This window comes from Scyliorhinus canicula, chromosome 4 (genome assembly GCF_902713615.1).
Source record: "Scyliorhinus canicula chromosome 4, sScyCan1.1, whole genome shotgun sequence".
In the NCBI taxonomy this organism is placed as follows: Eukaryota; Metazoa; Chordata; class Chondrichthyes; order Carcharhiniformes; family Scyliorhinidae; genus Scyliorhinus; species Scyliorhinus canicula.
Genome location: NC_052149.1, coordinates 195,374,660 through 195,396,149, shown reverse-complemented (window position 1 = coordinate 195,396,149; position 21,490 = coordinate 195,374,660). Strand labels below are relative to the sequence as shown.

Genomic DNA, 21,490 nt, shown 5'->3' with positions numbered 1-21,490 from the left:
GAAACAAAGCTAGGCAGTTAACTGCAAGTCATCAGTTAACTGGTACATTCTCCATGGCAACACCTCTACCAATCAGAGTCCACTTGCCAATGAATCAGCACTCTCTTCTCAGAAGGACAAGTTGTTAGTCCCTTTACATTTGGTATTCTTCTGAATTGTCCTGATGAGTGCAAGACAAAAAGATTCGACAGTGTGTCTTTTCTCAGCAATGAACAAAATGTGTTAGTAATACAAAATTTCACCATTTACAAATGGTTTATCTCCTACACAGTACTTCAAACCCTAAATATAATCATTATTACCCTCAATCGATTAATGTTCTGTTAGTTTATGCAGAAAATTAATATCTGAAGCATAAATATCCTGCCCCACAAAAATATTTTGCTTACCTATTTTTACACTACTGCGAAAATTTCACATGTGTTTGCTGTAATGTAGCTGAAGTCCCTGTAAAAACCACGCAATTTTGCCAAAATTTTAAAGTAATTCTCAGGCCCAATTGCACACAATGCCGATGTAGGAATTCTTACATAAAATGAATGAATAGTTAAACGGCTTATGCATCACGTCAAAAAGATGTTTTAATACAATGTAATTGGTTTTGTGCATATCAAGGGCGCGATTCTCCGCTCCCACGACGGGTGGGAGAATCGCGGGAGGGCCGCTCTGGCACCCCCTGCGATTCTCCCACCGCCCACCCCCCCCCAAATGGTGTGTCGCGTTTTGGGACACGCCACTCGGAGAATCGCGGGCAGCCGTTTTTCACGGCGACCCACGATTCTCCGACCCGGATGGGCCGAGCGGCCTGCCGTTCCTGACCGGTTCATGCCGGCGGCAACCACACCTGGTCGCTGCCGTCGTGAACATGGCGTCAATACCTGGTTTACGGGGCGGAGAGGGGAGTGAGCACCACGACCATGCTCGGGAGGGGACTGGCCCACGATCGGTGCCCACCGATCGTCGGGCCAGCGTCTCAAAGGGACGCACTCTTGCCCCTCCGCTGCCCCGCAAGATCAAGCCGCCACGTCTTGCGGGGCAGCGGAGGGGAAGACGGCAACCGTACATGCGCGGGTTGGCGCCGGCCAACCTGCGCATGCGCGGCTGACGTCATTAGGCGTGCCGGCCGCGTCATTCTCAGCGCGCCTGGCCTTGACGCCAGCGACAAGGCCCGGTGGCCGAGATTTACGGCACGGCCCTCCTAGCCCCCCCCCCCCCCAGGGGGGGGGAGGAATAGGGGGCCAGGAGCGGCCTCCAATGCCGTCGTGAACCTTTCCGGGTTTCACGACGGCGTAGGACCTTGCGGAGAATTCCGCCCCAAGTGTCTGCAAGTTATGGTATTCAAAAAGTATATTTCATAAATTGAAATTGGCTTAAGGAAATTCATTAAATTGTGAACTTATTGCATGTACCTAGCTACCCTTTTCTTAAATTTTCTTGAACAATATTGATTGCTGAACTGTCTAGATTGAATGACTCGTTTAGTATTTGGAATCATCTTTCACCAATCAACTCTAAAGATCACTGAACTGCTGAAATTGAATACTGATAATAACATTAAATTTAGCAGTGAAAAATTTCACCGTATCCCCGGATTCATTCTTAATATCATACATGGCAAAGAAGGAGACCAAATTAATTTTCAAAAGTAAAACATCGTAAAGAGAAGCAGACGAGCTTCTTTATATATACAGACAAACAAAGTAATCAAAATTCTGGGCAAACTGCCAGATATGAGAAACTAAAGCATTGGACGCTTACATAATATGACGAGCTCCAGCAATTCAGGATCAGACAGACACATTGTTATTTATCCATCTTCTGCTACATTTGCAGACACTTAATATAATTGTAACTTGCAATAAATATTGTCAACTCCCAATAACAACAGGTCCTTTCACTCCTCCCTGTAAAGAACTTCAAACTTTTAAAACTATTTTCAAACCTTGGAGATTGAATGAAGTCTATTTGCATATACATTGACTAGATAAATATAAATTCATATTGTTTTCCCCTTAAAGATCTTACCTTAGGTAATGTTTAAGCGTACTGGTAATAGTCTTTATCTCCCATTCAGTCGAAGTCTCCAGATCTATATCAGCTGCTCCTTTTAAATACAGGAAACACAACAATGTTAGTAGAAAAGCAAAGACTATTACACCAATAAACCATCTTCTGATGTGTTTGAACCGTTCGTCCTCGCAATATCATTCAATGCCTTTCCTCTGCTACAATGTTTTTGAACCCATCAAAAGTATAATTTCAATACCTTTCTCAGGAATTCATAGGCGCAGATTTTGCTGTCAAAATTATGCTAGTGGCCTCTGTTATTCAAGTGTAAACGATACAGCAACTTCAAGTCAGAGATAGGTGCATAGTTAAATGCTCATACCCAAATATTGCTGTTTGATTTATGCTGGGAGGCGGTTAATCTTGTGAAAACGTATTTCGATGCCAGCCTCACTAGGAAATATAATAAAAGGATTGTATTTGCACAGTAGATGCAAAATAAACTTGCCACAGAAAGTTACAGTAGACATTACGGGTGCAGTTCTCCAAGCCCCACGCTGGGCCGGAGGATCGCCGCAACCGCGCCACGACACCCCACGCCGCGCATGATTCTCTGAGGTGCGGAGAATTCCCCCCTCCCGGGGCCTACTTCCTGGCGGGGCCGGCCCCTGAACACCGACCCCATGTTGGTCGGGGCCGGCGCGCAAAAGAAGTTCCCCGCGCATGCACAAGTTAGCGCGGCCCAACTGTGCATGTGCGGGTTGGCGCGGCGTAAGGAGGCTGGAGTGGTTCACCCCGTGGAATCGTACAGAACAGGTCCCCGGTTCGCGCCGTCATGAAACACGACAGCGTTCACGACAGCGCGAACTCTTGGGACCAATATTGGAGAATTGCCCCCTACAAGCACGAGTACGCTGTTATGATGTGTTAATTATTCCCATCCCAACCTCTCTGGCACTGAAAATTAACTAACAATTCAGTTTTATTCCTTAAAGCACTAATCATTTCTGAATTTAAATATGTGAAACATAAAACTTGGGGTTTGTTTACTAATATTTCCCTTCACGCTTGAATGTATCTCAATTATCCTGCTTTGATACAGACTCCGTTAGTAGGGGCGGCGGCGACGACTCTGTCCGGGGGGGGGGGGGTTGGGAGGACTCTATCGGGCGGCGGGACCTCTGTTACGGGGGGGGGGGGGACGACTCTGTTACGGGGGGAGGCGGGGGGGACTCTGTTACGGGGGGAGGCGGGGGGGACTCTTACGGGGGGAGGACTCTGTTTGTTGGGGGAGGACTCTGTTTGTTGGGGGAGGACTCTGTTTGTTGGGGGAGGACTCTGTTTGTTGGGGGAGGACTCTGTTTGTTGGGGGAGGACTCTGTTACGGGGGGGAGGACTCTGTTACGGGGGGGAGGACTCTGTTACGGGGGGGGGGAGGACTCTTATAGGGGGGGGAGGACTCTGTTACGGGGGGGAGGACTCTGTTACGGGGGGGAGGACTCTGTTACGGGGGGAGGACTCTGTTACGGGGGGGGGGAGGACTCTGTTACGGGGGGGGGGAGGACTCTGTTACGGGGGGGGAGGACTCTGTTACGGGGGGGGGGGAGGACTCTGTTACGGGGGGGAGGACTCTGTTACGGGGGGGGAGGACTCTGTTACGGGGGGGGAGGACTCTGTTACGGGGGGGGAGGACTCTGTTACGGGGGGGGAGGACTCTGTTACGGGGGGGGAGGACTCTGTTACGGGGGGGAGGACTCTGTTACGGGGGGGGGGGGAGGACTCTGTTACGGGGGGGGGAGGACTCTGTTACGGGGGGGGAGGACTCTGTTACGGGGGGGAGGACTCTGTTACGGGGGGGGAGGACTCTGTTACGGGGGGGGGAGGACTCTGTTACGGGGGGGGAGGACTCTGTTACGGGGGGGGAGGACTCTGTTTACGGGGGGGGGGGAGGACTCTGCTACGGGGGGGGAGGACTCTGTTACGGGGGGGAGGACTCTGTTACGGGGGGGAGGACTCTGTTACGGGGGGGAGGACTCTGTTACGGGGGGGGAGGACTCTGTTACGGGGGGGGAGGACTCTGTTACGGGGGGGGAGGACTCTGTTACGGGGGGGGGGAGGACTCTGCTACGGGGGGGAGGACTCTGCTACGGGGGGGGAGGACTCTGTCACGGGGGGGGGAGGACTCTGTTACGGGGGGAGGACTCTGTTACGGGGGGAGGACTCTGTTACGGGGGGGGAGGACTCTGTTACGGGGGGGGGAGCGCTCTGTTACGGGGGGGAGGACTCTGTTACGGGGGGGGGAGGACTCTGTACGGGGGGGGGAGGACTCTGTTACGGGGGGGAGGACTCTGTTACGGGGGGGAGGACTCTGTTACGGGGGGGGGGAGGACCTCTGTTACGGGGGGGGAGGACTCTGTTACGGGGGGAAGGACTCTGTTACGGGGGGGAAGGACTCTGTTACGGGGGGGAAGGACTCTGTTGGGGGGGGGAGGACTCTGTTTGGGGGGGGAGGACTCTGTTAGGTGGCGGAATTTTTCCTCATCTCAGCTCTAAATATTACCTAAAACTATGACTTCTCATTCTAGATTGTCCCAGAAGAGAAAGCATCTGCTCTACGTCTACTTTGTCAATAACCTTTATCATGTTATATACCTCAATTAGAACTGTTCTCATTATTCTGAACTCGAGAGTATATGCATAACCTGCTCAATCTCTCTCCAGAAGACAAATTCCTCATCTGTGGAATCAATCTAGTGAAACTCCTCTGAACTGCCTCTCATGCAACTACATCCCCCCTCAACAAAACTGTCACAGTGCTCCAGGTATGGTCTCACTAATGTCTTGTACAGTTGTCGCAACACTTCCCTGCTTTTATACTCTATTCCTTTAGCTATAAATGCAAAAATTCCATTTGCCTCCCTTATTACCTGCTATACCAGCGTAATAGTTTTCTGCAATTCATGCATGAGGACATCCTGATCCCTCTGCACCATTTCTCTCAATTTAGATAATAAGTTCCCTTTCCATGGTTCCGACCAAAATGGACAACTTCACACTTATCCACATTAAATTCCATCTGCCTAATTTTGGCCCACTCACCTAACCTATCTATATCCATTTTAAATTTAGTATTTTCTCATTGCAACTTACCTATTTCTAACCCACCTATTTTAGTGTCATCTGCAAATTTGGCTACAATACCTATAATAATAATAACCTTTTATTGTCACAAGTGTGACGTTACTGTGAAAAGCCCCTAGTCGCCACATTCTGGCGCCTGTTCGGGTACGCTGGTACGGGAATTGAACCCGCACTGCTGGCCTTGTTCTGCATCACAAACCAGCTGTCTAGCCCACTGAGCTAAACCAGCCCTCTATAGGAACATAAGAATTAGGAGCAGAAGGAGGCAATTCAGCCCTTTGAGCCTTCTCCGCCATTCAATCAGATCATGGCGGATCTCTCCCTGGTCTCAAATCCACCTCCCCACCTGTTGCACACATCCCTTTAACCCGTTTTTAAAATCAGAAATATATCTCCTTCTTGAAATCATTTAACCACTCAGATTCCACCGCACTATGGGACAGCGAGTTCCACAAATACACCACCCACTGTGAGAAGTAGTTTCTCATCCTTCGATCCTGGCATCCAAGACATTAATGTATACCGTAAATAGTTGGGCCCCCGAGAACTGAACCCTGTGACACCTCACTTGTTACATCTTGCCAACCAGAAAAAAAAACCATTTATCCTGAATCGCTGCCTTCTGTCGATTAGCCAGTCTTCGACCCAAGTTAATAAATTACCCCTAACCCCATGTGATCTTACCTTGTGTATTAACCTTTGTGCAGCACCTTATGAAATGCCTTCTCGAAGTCCAGATATACTACGGGATCCCCATTATCCACTTGGCTCATTAAATCTTCGAAGAATTTTAGCAAATTAGTCAATCACGATTTACTGTTCATAAAACCATGCTGACTGATGGATTGTGTTTTGACTTTCCAAATGTCCTGTTATTACTTCCTTACTAATGGATTTTAACAATTTCCCAATGACAGATGTTAAACAAACTGGCCTATTGTTTCCTACTTTCTGCGTGCCTCCCTTTTTGAATACATTAGATTAGCATTTCTTCAATCTACTGGATCATTTTCCGCATCCAAGGAATTTTGGAATATTATAACCAACCGATCCACTATATCCCCTGCCACTTCCTTTAACACCCTAGGATGTAGGTCATCAGGCCCTGGGGACTTGTCTGCCTTCAACCCCAATAATTTGTTCAGTACTTTTTCTCTATAATGGTGATTGTTCTAAGTTCCTTCCTTTCTATTACCTCTGCATTACCTGTTAGTATTGGAATGGTACTAGAGTCCTCCACTGTGCAAACCGAGGCAAAATATTGATTTAGGGTCTTTGTCATTTCTGTGTTCCCTACAATTAATTCTCCAGTCTGATCCTCCAAAGGATAAACATTCACTTTAGCACTCTCTTCCCATTTATATACTTATAGAAGATTTTGCTACTATGTTTTATACTATGCGCTAGTTTTATTTAATAATTCACCTTTGTTCTTTATATAACTTTTTTAGTAACCCTGTGTTGATCTTTAAAAGTTTTCCAATCTTCCAACCTGCCACTGGCCGTTGCAATATAGTATGCCTTAGTTTTTAACTTTACGTTATCTTTAACTTCCTTGCTTAGCCATGGATGTTTTTCCCCTCTAATAATATGTCTTCCTCTCTGGAATATATTTTAGTTGGGAGGAATTGAATATCTCCTAAAACTGTCGCTGCTCATCAACTATCCTACCTTTTAGTCTTCTTGCCCAGTCCACTCGGGCCAAATCTGTCCTCATGCCTATGTAATTATCTTTGTTTAACTGCACAAATCTGGTGTGGGACTCCAGTTTCTCACCCTCGAACTGAATTTGAAATTTTATAATGCTATGACAACTCTTCCCCAGAGGATCCTTAACTACGAGACAATTAATTAACCCCTCCTCATTTCACAACATCAAAACAAGAATAGCCTGCTCCCTGGTTGATTCCAGGGTTAGTTGCTTCAAGAAACAATCTCTAATATAACTTGAACTCTCCCTCAAGGCTACTCTTTCCAATTTGATTAATCCAGTCTATATGCATATTACAATCACCCATGATTACTGTCGTACCTTTCTTACAAGCCCCCAATATTTCTTGGTTTATACTGTGTCCGACTGCAGAACTACTGTTTGGGGACCTATAGATTACTCCCACCAGGTGCTTCTTTCCTTTGCTATTTCCTATTTCTACCCAGACATATTCTATGTTTTGATCTCCAGTGCCATTATAATAATTTCTCACTGCAGCACTGACCCCCTCCTTTACTAACAAAGCTACACCACCTCCTTTTCCTTTTGATCTATCCTTCCAAAATACTGAATCCCTTGGATATTCAACTCCCAGACCTCATCTCCTTGCAAACATGTCTCAGTAATCGGCACCAAATCATATCCCTTTGCACTGTCAACTCGTCAATTTTGATCTGAAAGTTTTGTGCATTCAGACATAAAACCTTTAAAATTTATTCTAAAGGCTGTGCTGTGGTCAGTTTGCTCATCAAATTTCCCGACTCTTGTATGATTCCTTGGTGCAATTTGACGTTCACACGTTCTGTCCTTCCCTTTTATTTTCTGGCAGCAATCAGCCTCATCACTAATTTGAACTCCTACCGTCTCCTTTAATTTTGATTTCTAATTTTCCGTGCAATTGACCCCCCCCCCCCCCCCCCCCCCCCCCCCCAAACAAACATTTAGTTTAAAGCCCTATCTACAGTCCTAGTTATGTGATTCGTCAGAACTCTGGCCCCAACATGATTCATGATTCACCATTACTGATGCCAATGTCCCATGAATTTGAACCCATTCCTCCCACACCAACCTTTGAGGCACGCATTTACCTCTTTAATCTTATTGACCATATGCCAATTAGTTTGTGCCTCAGATGGTAATCAGGAGACTATAACCTTTTTGGTTATGCTTACAATTTACTCCCTAGCTGCTTATATTACCTCAGCAGAACCTCTATCTTTGCTCTACCTATGTCATTGGTGCCAACGTGGATCACGACAACTGGATTTTTCCCCTCCCACTCCAAGTTCCTCTGTTGCCCAGATGAGATATCCCAGAACCTGGCACCAGCAAGGCAACAGGACCTTCAGGACTCTCGATCATGGTCACAGAGAACAGTGTCTATGCCCCTAACTATATTATCCCCGATTATGTCTACATTTCTCTTCTCTCTCCCAATTAAATGGCTCCCTGCACCACAGTGCTGTGGTCAGTTTGCTCATCAGCCCAACAGCCCCCACACTCATCCAGACAGTGAGCAAGAATTTAGAACCCGTTGGACAAGGACAAGGGCTGAGGTTCCTGCAACCCTACCTCCTGGATCCCTCCACCTGCCTCACTCATAGTCACATCCTCCTCCCCTCACCAAGGGCCGAATTCAAGGTAATTAATCGAAGGAGTGTGACTGCCTCCTGAAACACAGAGTCTAAGTAACTTTCCCCCTCTCTGATGTGTCAAAGCATCTGAAATCTCAACCATGGTATTGTCATGTCATTTTGCCAAGGGCGGCACAGTAGCACAGTGTTACTTCACAGCGCCAGAGTCCCAGGTTCAATTCCCACTTGGGCCACTGCCTGTGCGGAGTCAGCACGTTCTCCCCGTGACTGTGTGGGTTTTCCCCTGGGTGCCCGGTTTCCTCCTTCAAGTCCCCAAAGTTGTGCTGTTAGGTGAATTGGACATTTTGAATTCCCCCTCCGTGAACCCAAACAGGTGTTGGAGTGTGGCGACTAGGAGATTTTCGCAGTAACTTCATTACAGTATTAATGTAAGCCTACTTGCGACAATCCTAAAGATTATTATTTCCCAATTTTGGACCCATGAAATTTATTATTGGCCTGTTTTTTTCTTCTCTAAGGTATCCATTTTTTCCACTTACTTGCTTGTTTTGGTTATGTGGCATGAGAGGAGATGGTGATTCCTGACCATCATATTCCCTATTTGCACATTCATTTAATGTCTTTCCAGTTCCTCAATAAAAGTTCCCTTTTTATCAAATAGCAATTTTGTCTGAAGCACTTTATACCTCACTTAGCTCATCCATTTCAGCTCTACTTGGGTAACTACTCATCTCTTAACCAGTCCCTTATCCAGTTTAAAAAAAAAACATTTTGTTTTCAATTCTGACAAAATAATCATGGAACCTAGGGTTAGATTTTCATGGAATTAGACCAACTCTAGAGAATTTAAAAAATAGTAAGTGGGACCTGGATGCAGAGGTTCTATCCACAGTTCCCATTTTTGCTGGCGGGTGTGAATCTCACAGGTGGGAACCCCAAAATCAGCTGGGCCTTTAAAATTAGTGGTGAGTTCAACAGGCTGGACTTTCATTGTTTCAACGGCCATAGCCCAGTGTGGGATTCACAAATTTATGGACTAAATGTAAAAGCCTGTTAGGGTCAATAAGGGCTATTTAAGTGTCATAATTGGATGCATTTTAAATCCCTGGCCCTTTAAACATGAAAAAAAGCTGAAATTGTCAAGAGTTAAAAATACCCTCTGTTGAGCTGCTTTGATATTGACAGGCCATTTGGTGTTGGTCAGGAAAGATCATTACCATCTGTTCATAAAGTTTCATTATAGCTCTGTGTTAAAGTTTCCCAAGGACTGTTATTACATTTCAGTTATTTATGAATTATGAATGTTTGGTTGAGTTTCAAAAACTACAAAAGGGATTAAAGTTCTCATTTTGACTGACAGTTTAAAGCAGCGATTCAAGGATTAGCTATCTTTAATGTGATAGCGAAATTGTTTTTCTTTTTTAAACATATTGACCACTTGAGGAGATTTAAAATATTTGAATGGGTTTCATCAAAAGTTTGTTTGCAGTATTAATCGTGTAGGATTGAAAGTTCTGTTATATTTTAGAAGTTTGATTTGTTTTCATCTACACACGGCTCTTGAACTCTGCCCACAGTGGATACTGAGTAGTAGTTACGAAGGTAACATAGAGGCATTGCAGAATCACAGAGAATACTACAGTGCAGAAGAGAGGCCCTTCAGCCCATCGGGTCTGCACCGACACATGAAAGGCCGTGACCCACTTACCTAATCCCACTTGCCAGCACTTGGTCCATAGCCTTAAATGATATGGCGTGCCAAGTACTCATCCAGGTACTTTTTAAAGGATGTGAGGCATCCCGCCTCTACCACCCTCACAGGCAGTGCATTCCAAACTGTCACCACTCTCTGGGTAGAAAGGATTTTCCTGAAATCCTCCGAAACCTCACTTTGAACTTGTGTCCCGTCATAATTGACCCTTCAACTAAGGGGAACAGCTGTTCCCTATCAATCCTGTCCATGCCCTTCATAATCTTGTACACCTCAATCAGGTCACCCCTCAGTCTTCTCTGTGACCGAGAAAACAACTCGAGCCTATCCAATCTCTCTTTATAACTTAGGCATGAGGCAGCATGGAGAGTGGGTGGGGGTGAGGATGAGACAGCTTCTAAAACAACTGGGACAAAGCCATGAGAACTGAGGCAAGCCTTTTAACCAGCTCACCCCAGCACTCATCTGCTCCCATGGCCCCTTACAACCAGCCTCCAGGATTAACTCTATCCTATCCCCACTTCCTAGAGTGAAAATTGGATGAAACGAACCCTTTAAACTGCTGCAGATATGCCCAGTCGGGAAATTTCCAGCCTCAAATTACCTACCAGTAAAAATCTGGCTCCTGGTTTATCTTGCTGACTGATGTGTTGCAAATTTCCAGCATGTCAATATTTGTTTCAAGTTTTCAGATTTTCAAAAAATATGCATTTGCACTAAATACCCATTGTAACTATAATAAAAACAATGTTCCCTCTAAGCTGCATCTTTGAGCTGCCTGGGTGCACAACCATGCAACAATCAAGAATGTTCTAAGGCAGGAGTCTACCACAAGCAGCGTCCCCTGCAAATCTGCCCATGCAGCAATCTTAAAGGAAAAACAGACTGTCCACAGCACATTCGTGGGAACACTGACAGGAATCAATGCTTCCTTTTTTGGTCGCAAATGATGCCAAACTGCACCAATCTTAATTAACGTGCAGCTCCATAATTATTACGTATGCACCATTTACACAATTCACTTGAAGTTAAACGTGAAATATATTGGCCAGAATTTTCCCAAAATTTGGCAAGGGGCGGAACCTTAAGGCCACACACACTACCTGCGGGATTGGCGGCGAGGGCAGAAAATCTCACGAGAATCGGGAAACACAATTTCCGCCGGAGCGATCGCATTCCTTGATTTTCCCCACCCCTTTGCTGCGACGTCACATTCACAAAGGGCATGACCTCATTTTAATAAATTTTTATACACTTAAATATTATTAGTGGTCCTCTGCCAAATGAACCCCTCTCACTAAATAATCAGATCTCGTCGACGTGACATCATGTAAGTGATGTTTAGAACAGGTTGTGCCAAGCATGAGGCAGTCAGGGGGTATCCTGCTGAAGGCGCAGAGGTAAATATAGCCCCAGGGGGAGGGGAGTAGAGGAACATGCACAGGATGTGCCAGGGACACAGGATAGGACTAACAGTTGGCAGTCAACCTGGCAGTGCCAACCTGTGCTGGGGCAGTGCCAAGAGCAGACCCTAGTGGCAAACCAATGGGGAGGGTGCTAGGATGTGCGCTGGGTGGGGAGGAATCTTGGGACGTTGATGCCAGAGATCTGAGAGGAAGACGGGGCCAGTGATGTTGGTGTGGGGGCGCAGGGAGGCGGTATGCGAGCGATAAATGTCGAGGGGTGGGGGTGGGGGGTGCCAGCAATGAAAGGCAGAGGTGGGCGGATGGAATACTTGCGATGAATGCCCAGGGGGTGGTGGTGGTAGTGGGGAATCCCTGAGACCTCTATGATGCGTGCTGGGGCTGTTTAGCTGTGGAGCTGGCTGAGGCGCCATTCTTAAAGGGCGCTCCAATCTCTTTGGTGCCGGTTCGCAGCCCTGTGATGCCACGCCCTGCTAGAGTGATGCCGTAAACTACGCCCACTCAGTTTCTTTGGCAAGGAGGCTTAAGATTCCATGAGCAAATCGGTCTGTGGAATTGGAGAGTTCCACGCCAGTTTTCTGAGTGAGTCTGACACTTAGCTAAATTCTGACAAGATTGCGTACAAAGTATAAGGTTCTGACTGAAAGCTGGCAAATTTCTCCCTAGAGAAACAGGCAGGTTTTCCATCAACACCTTCCCAGACTTTGTCATTTGTTAGAAGCGGACGTGTTTTGCGCAATCAGAGTGAAGGGTGAGGCCTAAAGATGCCAGCAAGCCCGGCTCCACAGAGATGGGCGCCCTGATCTCAAAATGAAAGAAAAGGCCCCTTCCCCACCACCATCAGTGATCGCCGGAATCAAGCCCTGCCTCTCTCGAGGATCGCTGGCATCAAATCCCCCAGAAAGATCGCTGGCCTCCCAATGAGCCTCCCTATAGGTTCTTCACCCCTCCGGCCTGCCCCTTTGCAGTGCCAACCTAGCACTTCTCCCCTGGTTGCAGGGCTTAACAGGATTGGAAAATCACAACCATTAAATGCACAAGGATTCTGCAGCACAGTCATTTGCAGCTGCTTCATCAGTTGGTTTTTCAGAAATTGAGCTGACCAGTGGAACATGCATTTAAGTCTGTTTTAAATCAACGAACATTGATGACTGAAGTCAACTGGCAACTTCACTTCAGAACACCAGTGCCAATATTTAATAAGTCTGTGCGGGATCCAGATTGGATGGGGGTAGGCTCGCAATTCGGCGCCACCATCCCCCATGTCCTTTCACCACTCTGATCCCGACGCAGAGTCATTTCCTTACTTTTTAAACCTTTTCTTCTTCTTCTGGAGTTCTTTGCCCAAAGGTAGGTCTGACCCACGATGCTACAACCTCGATCTCTTGTGCTGGTTTAAAAAGAAATGATGTTGGAAACTGGCCTCCCTCACAAAATGCTCAAGCTCAAATTATTCGCCATGTGTTTCTATTTCCCTTTTGCAGCCCTTTAAAGAAGATCTTGATGTTCAGTTATTTTACTCCACATTTCAAAAGTTTTTACATTTTTAAATGACTAAAGAGTACTTTCAGTTGTTTAGGTGGAGGTCAAGACTCTCAAGATGAATCCTTTTTTTGTAAAAGCAAGTTCTCAGCTGTGCAGGCATGATGGGCCGAATGATCTCGAACTGTGCCATAACAATTCTGATTCTGGATTAATAAAACTGCATCAGACAGCCACTTTTAAAGTATCAAAAAATAATTTGCAATGCGATGGAAAAAAATTGGTTTAAAATCTGGCCTGGTTGCATTGGTTCATGGAAAGCTATGGACGCGATTTAACGGAAATAAAACAGAGTCTCATGTCGGGCCCGTTTAGCCAGGTGTTTCCCGGTGCTTGCAGCGCCAAGAACGACCCCGCTATTAAACGGAACTCTGCTTCATTTATGGGCCTTGGCGAGGAACACCCTGCTGAGGCCGCATTTGTCACTGGGTGGCACTGCCAGGGTGCCAGGCTAGCAGTGCCAGTGCCCAGGTGGAATCAGGGGTGCCAGGTACCACCCTTCCCAGAGCACGACCAATGGCGCTCACTCGGGGTCTTCGAGGCACGGGAGTTACATTCTAGTGAGAGCATATTCAGGTGAGCCTAACTGCACACTTGAATATGCAAATCCGGATCCTGACCTCAAATGGGCGGGATCCAGATTGCAACACCTCGCGAGTTTTAATGAGATTTCCAGCTTCGTCTCGTCTTGAGTCGGGGGCGGCGAGGCCGGTAGACCGCAGCCTATATTTCAATTATACAAATGAATGAGTGGAAACATGACCCATAACTTCAGTTCAGAAAACTTGTGCAATTAACACCTCAATTGCAGATTGAGGCCATCTATCCCATCAAGTACTTCTGAGTTTGTTTGGGAGCTTGTGCACCAACAGAATTAACAGAAGTCCTGTTTTTACAACCTATAAGTCACAGATTGAGGATGAGATATACAATTTGAATTAAGTAAAGAAATAAATTGAACCTGCCATTTACAGATATGCACAGATAGAATAGGAAATCAAGAACAGTACTTACCCATTAGTAAACCCAATAGTTTCTGAACTCGCGAGTTAACACCAGCTATTCGGTACAGGCCCTGCTCATTTATTCCTGTTTTAAAGTAGAGAGAAAAAAATCTGTTGCTGATTTATCAAGCTGAGCCTCTAGCATCACTGTTTTTGAAATCTACAATTATCATAAATCAGCAATTACCAGTTACAACTTAAATTAGATTTTTTAATTACATAAGTTTTTGGCATTTTAAATTGGCTATACATTCATATGTTCAAGCCGGCTTGTTGAGGTAGCTTTGTATATGCATGCTCACAAGTTAATGACTGAAAAAAATAGAGGGAGAAATTGGAGGATGAGAGAATAGTAGTAAGATATACAAAAAAAACAGTAAAAAGTATATAAAAAGTAAAAGAGTCGCTAAAGTGAGCATTGGTCCCCAAGAGGGTCATGGTAAATACATTGGTTGTAATCTTCCAAAATCCCCTAGATTCTGGAAAAGCCCCAGTGAACTGGAAAGCCTCAAATATAACACCATTTTTCAAGAAAGGAGGGAAGCATAAATCAGGAAACTATAGCTAACATCCCTCATTGGGAAAATGCTAAAATCCATTATTAAAGGTGGTAGCATGAGATAATACAAACAATCAAGCAGAGTGCATGTGCTTTTGTGAAAAAGAAAATTTGAAAAATTTATAAGAGCTCTTTGAAGATGTAACGAACAGGGTGGATATAGGGGATCCACTAGGCTTGGAGCTTTTGGATTTCCAAATGGCATTCGATCAGGTGCCACATAAAAAGGTTACTGTAGAAGCTAAGAACTTATGGTGGTGGGGGCCGGGGGGGCGGGGGGGGGGGGGGATATATTAGCACAAATAGAGAATCGGCTAACTTCCAGGAAACAGTCACGATCAACTATAAACTGGTCATTTCGGGCAGCACGGTGGCCTAGTGGTTAGCACAACCGCCTCACGGCGCTGAGGTCCCAGGTTCGATCCCGGCTCTGGGTCACTGTCCGTGTGGAGTTTGCACATTCTCCCCGTGTCTGCGTGGGTTTCGCCCCCACAATCCAAAAATGTGCAGAGTAGGTGGATTGGCCATGCTAAATTGCCCCTTAATTGGAAAAAATAATTGGGTAATCTAAATTTATAAAAAAATAAATAAACTGGTCATTTTGAGCTTGTGACTAGTGGAATGCTGCAGGGATCTGTGGTGGAACTCAACGATTTACAGTTTATGCTAATAACTTGGATGAAGGGACCAACTATTGTAGCCAAATTTTCTGATACAAAGTTTTGTATTGTTTGTATATTCGTGTACAAAAATAGGTAGGAAAGCAAGTTGTGCGGAGGCGCAGAGCTTTGTGGAGCTGAGGAGGATCCACAGACCTTCCAAATTGGTGGGAGGGACCCAGATCCAGAAGTTCATCCCCATTTTCGACAGTAGTTGAAAGGTGGCATGACTCACACATAAGCAAAATCCAAACTCAGCAGGGCCATTTGAATTCAGTCAAGTTCAAATAGACCCCAATGAAAATTTCACACTGCCCTGCTGGCAGGTTTTTAGGTGGGTAGAAGAATATAAAATTGAAGGGATTCCCTCAGAGTTCCCACCTACCACGACCACGCTTCAATTTATGCTGGGGCGGGCAAGGCCTCGGATGGGTAGCCCGCTCTTGCCCCAATAATTGGCCACTTAAGGGCCATTTCCCACTCAACCTCAATTTTTAGACTGGTGGGAAGATTTACTTGGCATGGGGGAAGCGCGAAAAAGAATGGGCCTGGACTCAGGTGAGAGGATGGGCAAGGGCACCTCCATTAGAAATCCCCTTTAAAGGGGTTGACCCACAGTCAAAGTCCAGTGGCTGCTGGGCCTCCGTCCTCCCCACCAGCCTTTCCTCTGACAACCTAATCACGCACTATGCACTCTCCCAGTCCTCCCTCCCCTCCCGCCCTGGCTCTCCTTAAACGTATCTTGTTCTCCGTCCTCAGGATTCGGGCTCAGGCAGGTTGCTGCACTTACCTCTTCAGTCCACTGCAGCTTTTGTTACTGAAGGGATTGGAGAGCTGCGTGAAAGTGCAATGGGGAACTAGGAGTCAGCAGAGATGTGTTCACCGCTGACTCTTTGGATGGCTAAGAGAGACCCCGCTTTCCGAAAAACTCAGGCCTCGAAGTTTGCCGTAGCAAGGATCTTAAGCTGCAGTGTGGGAGTTTAGAGAAGATGTAAATGCTCTTGAAGGGCGAAGATCTGTATAACTGCCAAATTGTGCAGCTATTTAAATTCCCAAACTGTTACAAATTTTTTTTAAAAACAGGCTACTTGTGTCAGTGAGAGGTTTAAAAAATTGTCAATTACAATAGCTGTTTGTTGACATTACCCAAGGGCTCTCATTATGTCATTATTAATGCTTAGCTGTTTTACACAATCTATAATTATCCCAGATAGAGATATACAATTTGATTGACAGCTCAGAGAGGTTACTAAAGGGTTAGACATGAGTTATGAATACAATTCGCTTCATAAGGGCTAAAGTACTTGGAGGGTTTAAATGTTTTGAATGGGATTTCATGAATGGTAGTGTTTTTTAATACACTGATCATTATTTTATTTCAACTCAACATGGCTACTGAGGTCTGCCCATGATGCATACTAGGTCAGTTGGCATGGAGTGTAAGGGCAAAGGGTTGGTTTGCATACATTAGTATTGTATGGGGCCATGGAGGTGGGTAGAGTGCTTTGGTTGGAATGGATGGTGTGAAGGCCCACGGTGGATGGGTTGGGGCATTTGTTGGCAGGCAGGGCATGAGGGCCATTGGGGTGGTTGGCATGGTTGAAGAATGGTGAATGGGTATGGGGGTGAGGGATAGAAATGAGCCAAGAACTGGAACTTGACAGCTCTTGTGGCCGCTCCTGATCTCCAACCAGTGTGGAGTGTGGTGAGCCTGACTCCATCAGCCACATATACACTCTCTGGAACAAATATCCCACCATTCAATGGAGTTTCTCCCAAATTGGATGGAATGAGCCAGGAAATTTCCTAACTGCATTTTCCACCTCAGGATTGAAAATCCAGATCATAGAGTCTGCAAAGTGATATTGATAATTTAAGTGACAGGGCAAAAAATCTGGTAGTGCAAGGTTGTCCACTTTGGCATGAAGAAACAAAAAGCATTACAGAGGGATATGGATATCTTTGTACATGAATCATAAAAGGTTTGTACGCAGGGGCAACGATGAATTAGGAAGGCAAATGGAATGTTGGCCTTCATTGCATGAGGAATGGCGTTTAAAAGCAGAGAAGTTATGCTATTACAGTACAGACTTTTGGAGAGACACCTGGAGTATTGTGTACGCTTTTGGTCTCCTTTCTTTAGGAAGAATATACTTGCAATGGAAGCAGTTCAGAGAAGGTTCCTGGGCTGATTCCTGGTGTGAAAGGGTTTTCTCATGAGGAAATGTTGTGCGATTAAGGCCTGCGCTCACTAGATTTTAAAAGAACGAGAGGTGATGTTATTGAAACATAAAAGATTCGGAGGGACGTGGGACTTCCGATGGCGGCCATGGTGTGAGCGGTTGCACATTTGCTGGCTCCTGTGGTATTTTTCGGTCCTTTCCCCGTCTGAAGGACGAGGTTTTTGGATGGAAGGAGGTGCAGGAGTACTCCTCTGATGTGGCTGGTGGATGGATCCACAAACTAGGAGTGGGACAAGAGAAAATAGAGCTACTGAACAGGAGAGTTTTCTAGGTGTGCCAGAGGTTAAGATGGTGGAGGGCAAAGGAGTTGTTCTCCTCACGCAGTGGTCAAAGGAGCAGTTAGTGGAATTTCTGAATGCCAAGTTCAGAGGAAGAAGGCCAAAGTGGTGGAGCCAATTAAAGCAGAGATCAAGAGAGTGCAGCAGAGGGTGGAGTCCCAGGGCCAGGCGATCCAGAAAGTGGAGGAGGCAGTGGGGGAGCATAAGGAGCAGCTGGCCTCATTGATGGCCGAGGCGGGGGTGATGCAGGAGATCCAGAAGAGGTGAAGTAAAAGGTGGAGGATCTGGAGAACAGATCCAGAAGGCAAAATTTGCGGATTGTGGGGATGCTCAAAGGTGCGGAAGACAGCACATATGTGGTCAAAATGTTGGAGCAGCTGTTGGAGGTCCCTGGAGGTCGACCAAGCACACAGGGCACTGATGAGGAGGCCACAAGCGGGCGAGCTGCCAAGGGCGATGGTGGTGCAGTTGCACCCATTTCTGGATAAAGAGAAGATTCTTCGGTGGGCGAGGCAGACGAGGAAGTGCACCTGAGAAGGGAACGAGCTGCGGGTGTATCAAGACCTGGGTGCAAAACTGGCGAAGAGGAGGGACAGGTTTAATCGAGTCAAGGCACGGTGGCAGAGTGGTTAGCAATGTTGCCTCACAGCTCCAGGGACCTGGGTTCAATTCCAGCCGTGGGTCTGTGTGGTGTTTCCACATCCTCCCCGTGTCTGCGTGAGTTTCCACCGGGTGCTCAGGTTTCCTCCCACAGTACAAAGATGTGCAGTTTAGGTGGATTGGCCATGCTAAATTGCCCTTAGTGTCCAAAATGTTAGGTAGGGTTACTGAGTTATGGGGATGGGGTGGAGGAATGGGCTTAAGTAGGGTTCTCTTTCCAAGGGCCTGTGCGGACTCGATGGGCCGAATGGCCTCCTTCTGCACTGTAAATTCTATGATTCCATGAAGCCTGCCCTCTTCAAGAAGAGGGTGAAGTTTGGGGTGCTGTACCCGACCTGCTCTGGGTGACTTTCCAGAAGTGTGAATATTATTATTATTTTGGTATGCCAGAGGAGGCAATGGAGTTTATGAGAGACAATTGATTGGCAGGAGTAGGAGCACATTGAACTTGGGAGGGGTTTGTGAGGATGTTTCTCGGGGACCTTTTCCGCTTAAAACGTTATTTCGATTTTGATGGCTGGTTGTTTGGAGGGCAGGTCCTCCATGGGGGTGGTACATCAAGGGTGAGTGCCTCTTTTCTGCTTTTTAGGGGTGCATGGACGGGAAGGGGGTAGGGGATTTGTAGGCCTTAGGCAGGGGTCACCAGGCTGGTCACGTAGAACATGAGGGGCTGAATAGGCTGGTCAAACGGTCACATATGTTCACACAGCTGAGGAGTCTGAAGACGGACATGACCTTTTTGCAGGCGATGCATTTGAAGATAGGCGACCAGACAATGTTGGTAAAAGGATGGGTGGGGCAGGTGTTCTACTCGGGACTGGACATGAAGATGAGGGGGTGATGGTTCAGGTGAATAAGCAGGTGGCATTTGAGGTGGGGAGCATTGTGGTTCGGGATGGGGGGGGGGGGGGGGGGGGAGGTTTGTGATTGTGAGTGGGAAGTTGGCGGGGATGCTGGTAGTCCTGGTCATTTTTATGCCCCAAATTGGGATGATGTAGACTTCATGAGGTGAGTGCTGGGGAAGATTACTGACCTGAACTCGCACCAGTTGATCATGGGGAGGGATCTTAACACGGTCATAGAGTCAAGCTTGGGCTGGTTGAGCCCAAGGTCAGGGAAGGTGTCGGCAGAGGCAAAGGAGTTGATGGGGCGGTTAGACCCATGGAGGTTTGGGAGGCCGAGGGTGAAGGAATTTTCATACTTTCCCCATGTGCACTGGGTGTACTCCTGGATTAATTTATTTGTTTTGGACAGGAAGGCGTTGTTGGTGGAGGTGGTCGATTTGGAGTATTCAGCGATCGTGGTCTCTCACCACACATGCTGCATTGGGTGGATTTGCGAGTGGACCGGGGGTGGGGGAATTATTGTTATATTACATTATTGTATGAGTCGGAGCCGGATACAGGCAGGCAAGGCCCTGGCCCAGATGGGTTCCCGGTGGGCATCCATCTTTGTGATATTGAAAAAAGACAAGGGCCAGGAGCAGTGTGGGTCCGATGTCGCTACTGAATGTCGACGCCACGTTGCTGGCAAAGGTATTGACTTTGAAAATTGAGAGCTGAGTTCCGGGGTGATAGGTGAGGACCAAACCGGGTTTGTGAAAGGGAGACAGTTGTCGACGAATGCGGGGAGGCTGCTCAATGTAATTATGATGCCCCCGGAGGGGCACGAGGTGGTAGTGGGAGTGGTGATGGATGCAGAGAAGGCTTTCGACCAGGTGGAGTGGGAATATTTGTGGGAGGTGCTGGGGCGGCTTGGGTTCGGGAAGGGGTTTGTGGACTGGGTCGGGTTGCTATACAACGTACAAATGTGTGGACGAATCTGGTGAGTTTGGGATATTTCAGGCTGCATTGTGGAACGAGGCATGGGGCCCGCTCTCCCCGTTGCTCTTTACAGGAAATAATGAATTTCTACTGGTCGGGGAACATTGCCAGGGTTAGGAAATGGGCTGTGGAGGGGTCGGCATGAGGGCGTATGGAGGCGGCTTCTTGTCGGGGAACGTGCTTAAGGGCAATGTTTACAGCGCCTTTGCCGTTCTCTCCGGCCAGGCACACCGTGAGCCCAGTGGTGTTGTTGGCCTTGAGACAGTGGGGGCAGTGGAGGCAGCATTTGGGACTGGAGGGTGCCTCAATGTGATCGCAGGCAGGGATTGAGCAATTCGGTGACCTGTTTGTAGGGGGCAGTTTCGTGAAATTGGAGGACCTGGATAAAAAGTATGAGCTGCCCAGGGGGAACGGTTGCAGGTACCTTGCAGGGTCGGGATTTTGTGAAGAGGGAGATGCCGTCTTTTTCTGGGTTACTGCATTTGGGGTTGCAAGACAAGGTGCTGTCGAAGGAGGATACGGGGAGGGGAAGATGCCTGAAGTCTGTAAGGAGCTGATGGATTGGGAAGGGGGGAATATGAAGTGAGAGGAGGAACTGGGTAGGGATGTGGACACCGGGATGTGGGATGAGGCCCTGCGGAGGGTGAATGCGTCCTCGTCATTGTGTGCGAGGCTAAGCCTTAATCAGCTTAAAGTATTTCACAGGGCACATATGACGATAGTGCGGATGAGTAGGTTTTTTGAGGGGTTAGAGGACAGGTGTGGGCGGTGTGCGGGGAATCTCAAATCACTGGCCCATGAATCACATCCACATGATTTGGGCATGTCCGGAGCTAAAGGGATTCTAGCAGGGGTTTGCGGATGTCTGAGGTGTTGGGGGCGAAGGTGGCCATGAGTCCGGAGGTAGAAATATTCGAGGTGTTGGAAGATCCGGGAGTCCAGGGGGCGAGAGAGGCCGGCGTCTTGGCCTTTGCCTCACTGATAGCCCAGAGATGGATCATACTTCTTGTTGGAGGGACTTGGAGCCGCCAAAAGCGGGGGTGTGTGTGAGCGAACTGGCAGAATTCCTGAGACTGGAGAAGGTCAAGTTTGTTCTGAGGGGGTCGGTTGATGGGTTCGCTCGGAGGTGAAAG

General features: G+C 47.1%; 1 protein-coding gene across 4 annotated transcripts in view; it reads right to left on the bottom strand.

The window, feature by feature from the left end:
- Positions 1-21,490, bottom strand: part of LOC119965284 (rho GTPase-activating protein 26-like) — a 243,658-nt gene that overhangs the window by 97,937 nt on the left and 124,231 nt on the right. For all 4 annotated transcript variants that reach the window (XM_038795809.1, XM_038795807.1, XM_038795810.1 and 1 more), the window contains exons 14-15: positions 14,146-14,220; positions 2,026-2,104 (exon numbers count right to left, since the gene is read on the bottom strand). In XM_038795809.1, coding sequence (XP_038651737.1) covers positions 2,026-2,104; positions 14,146-14,220 — 154 coding nt within the window. The remainder of the gene's footprint in view (positions 1-2,025; positions 2,105-14,145; positions 14,221-21,490) is intronic.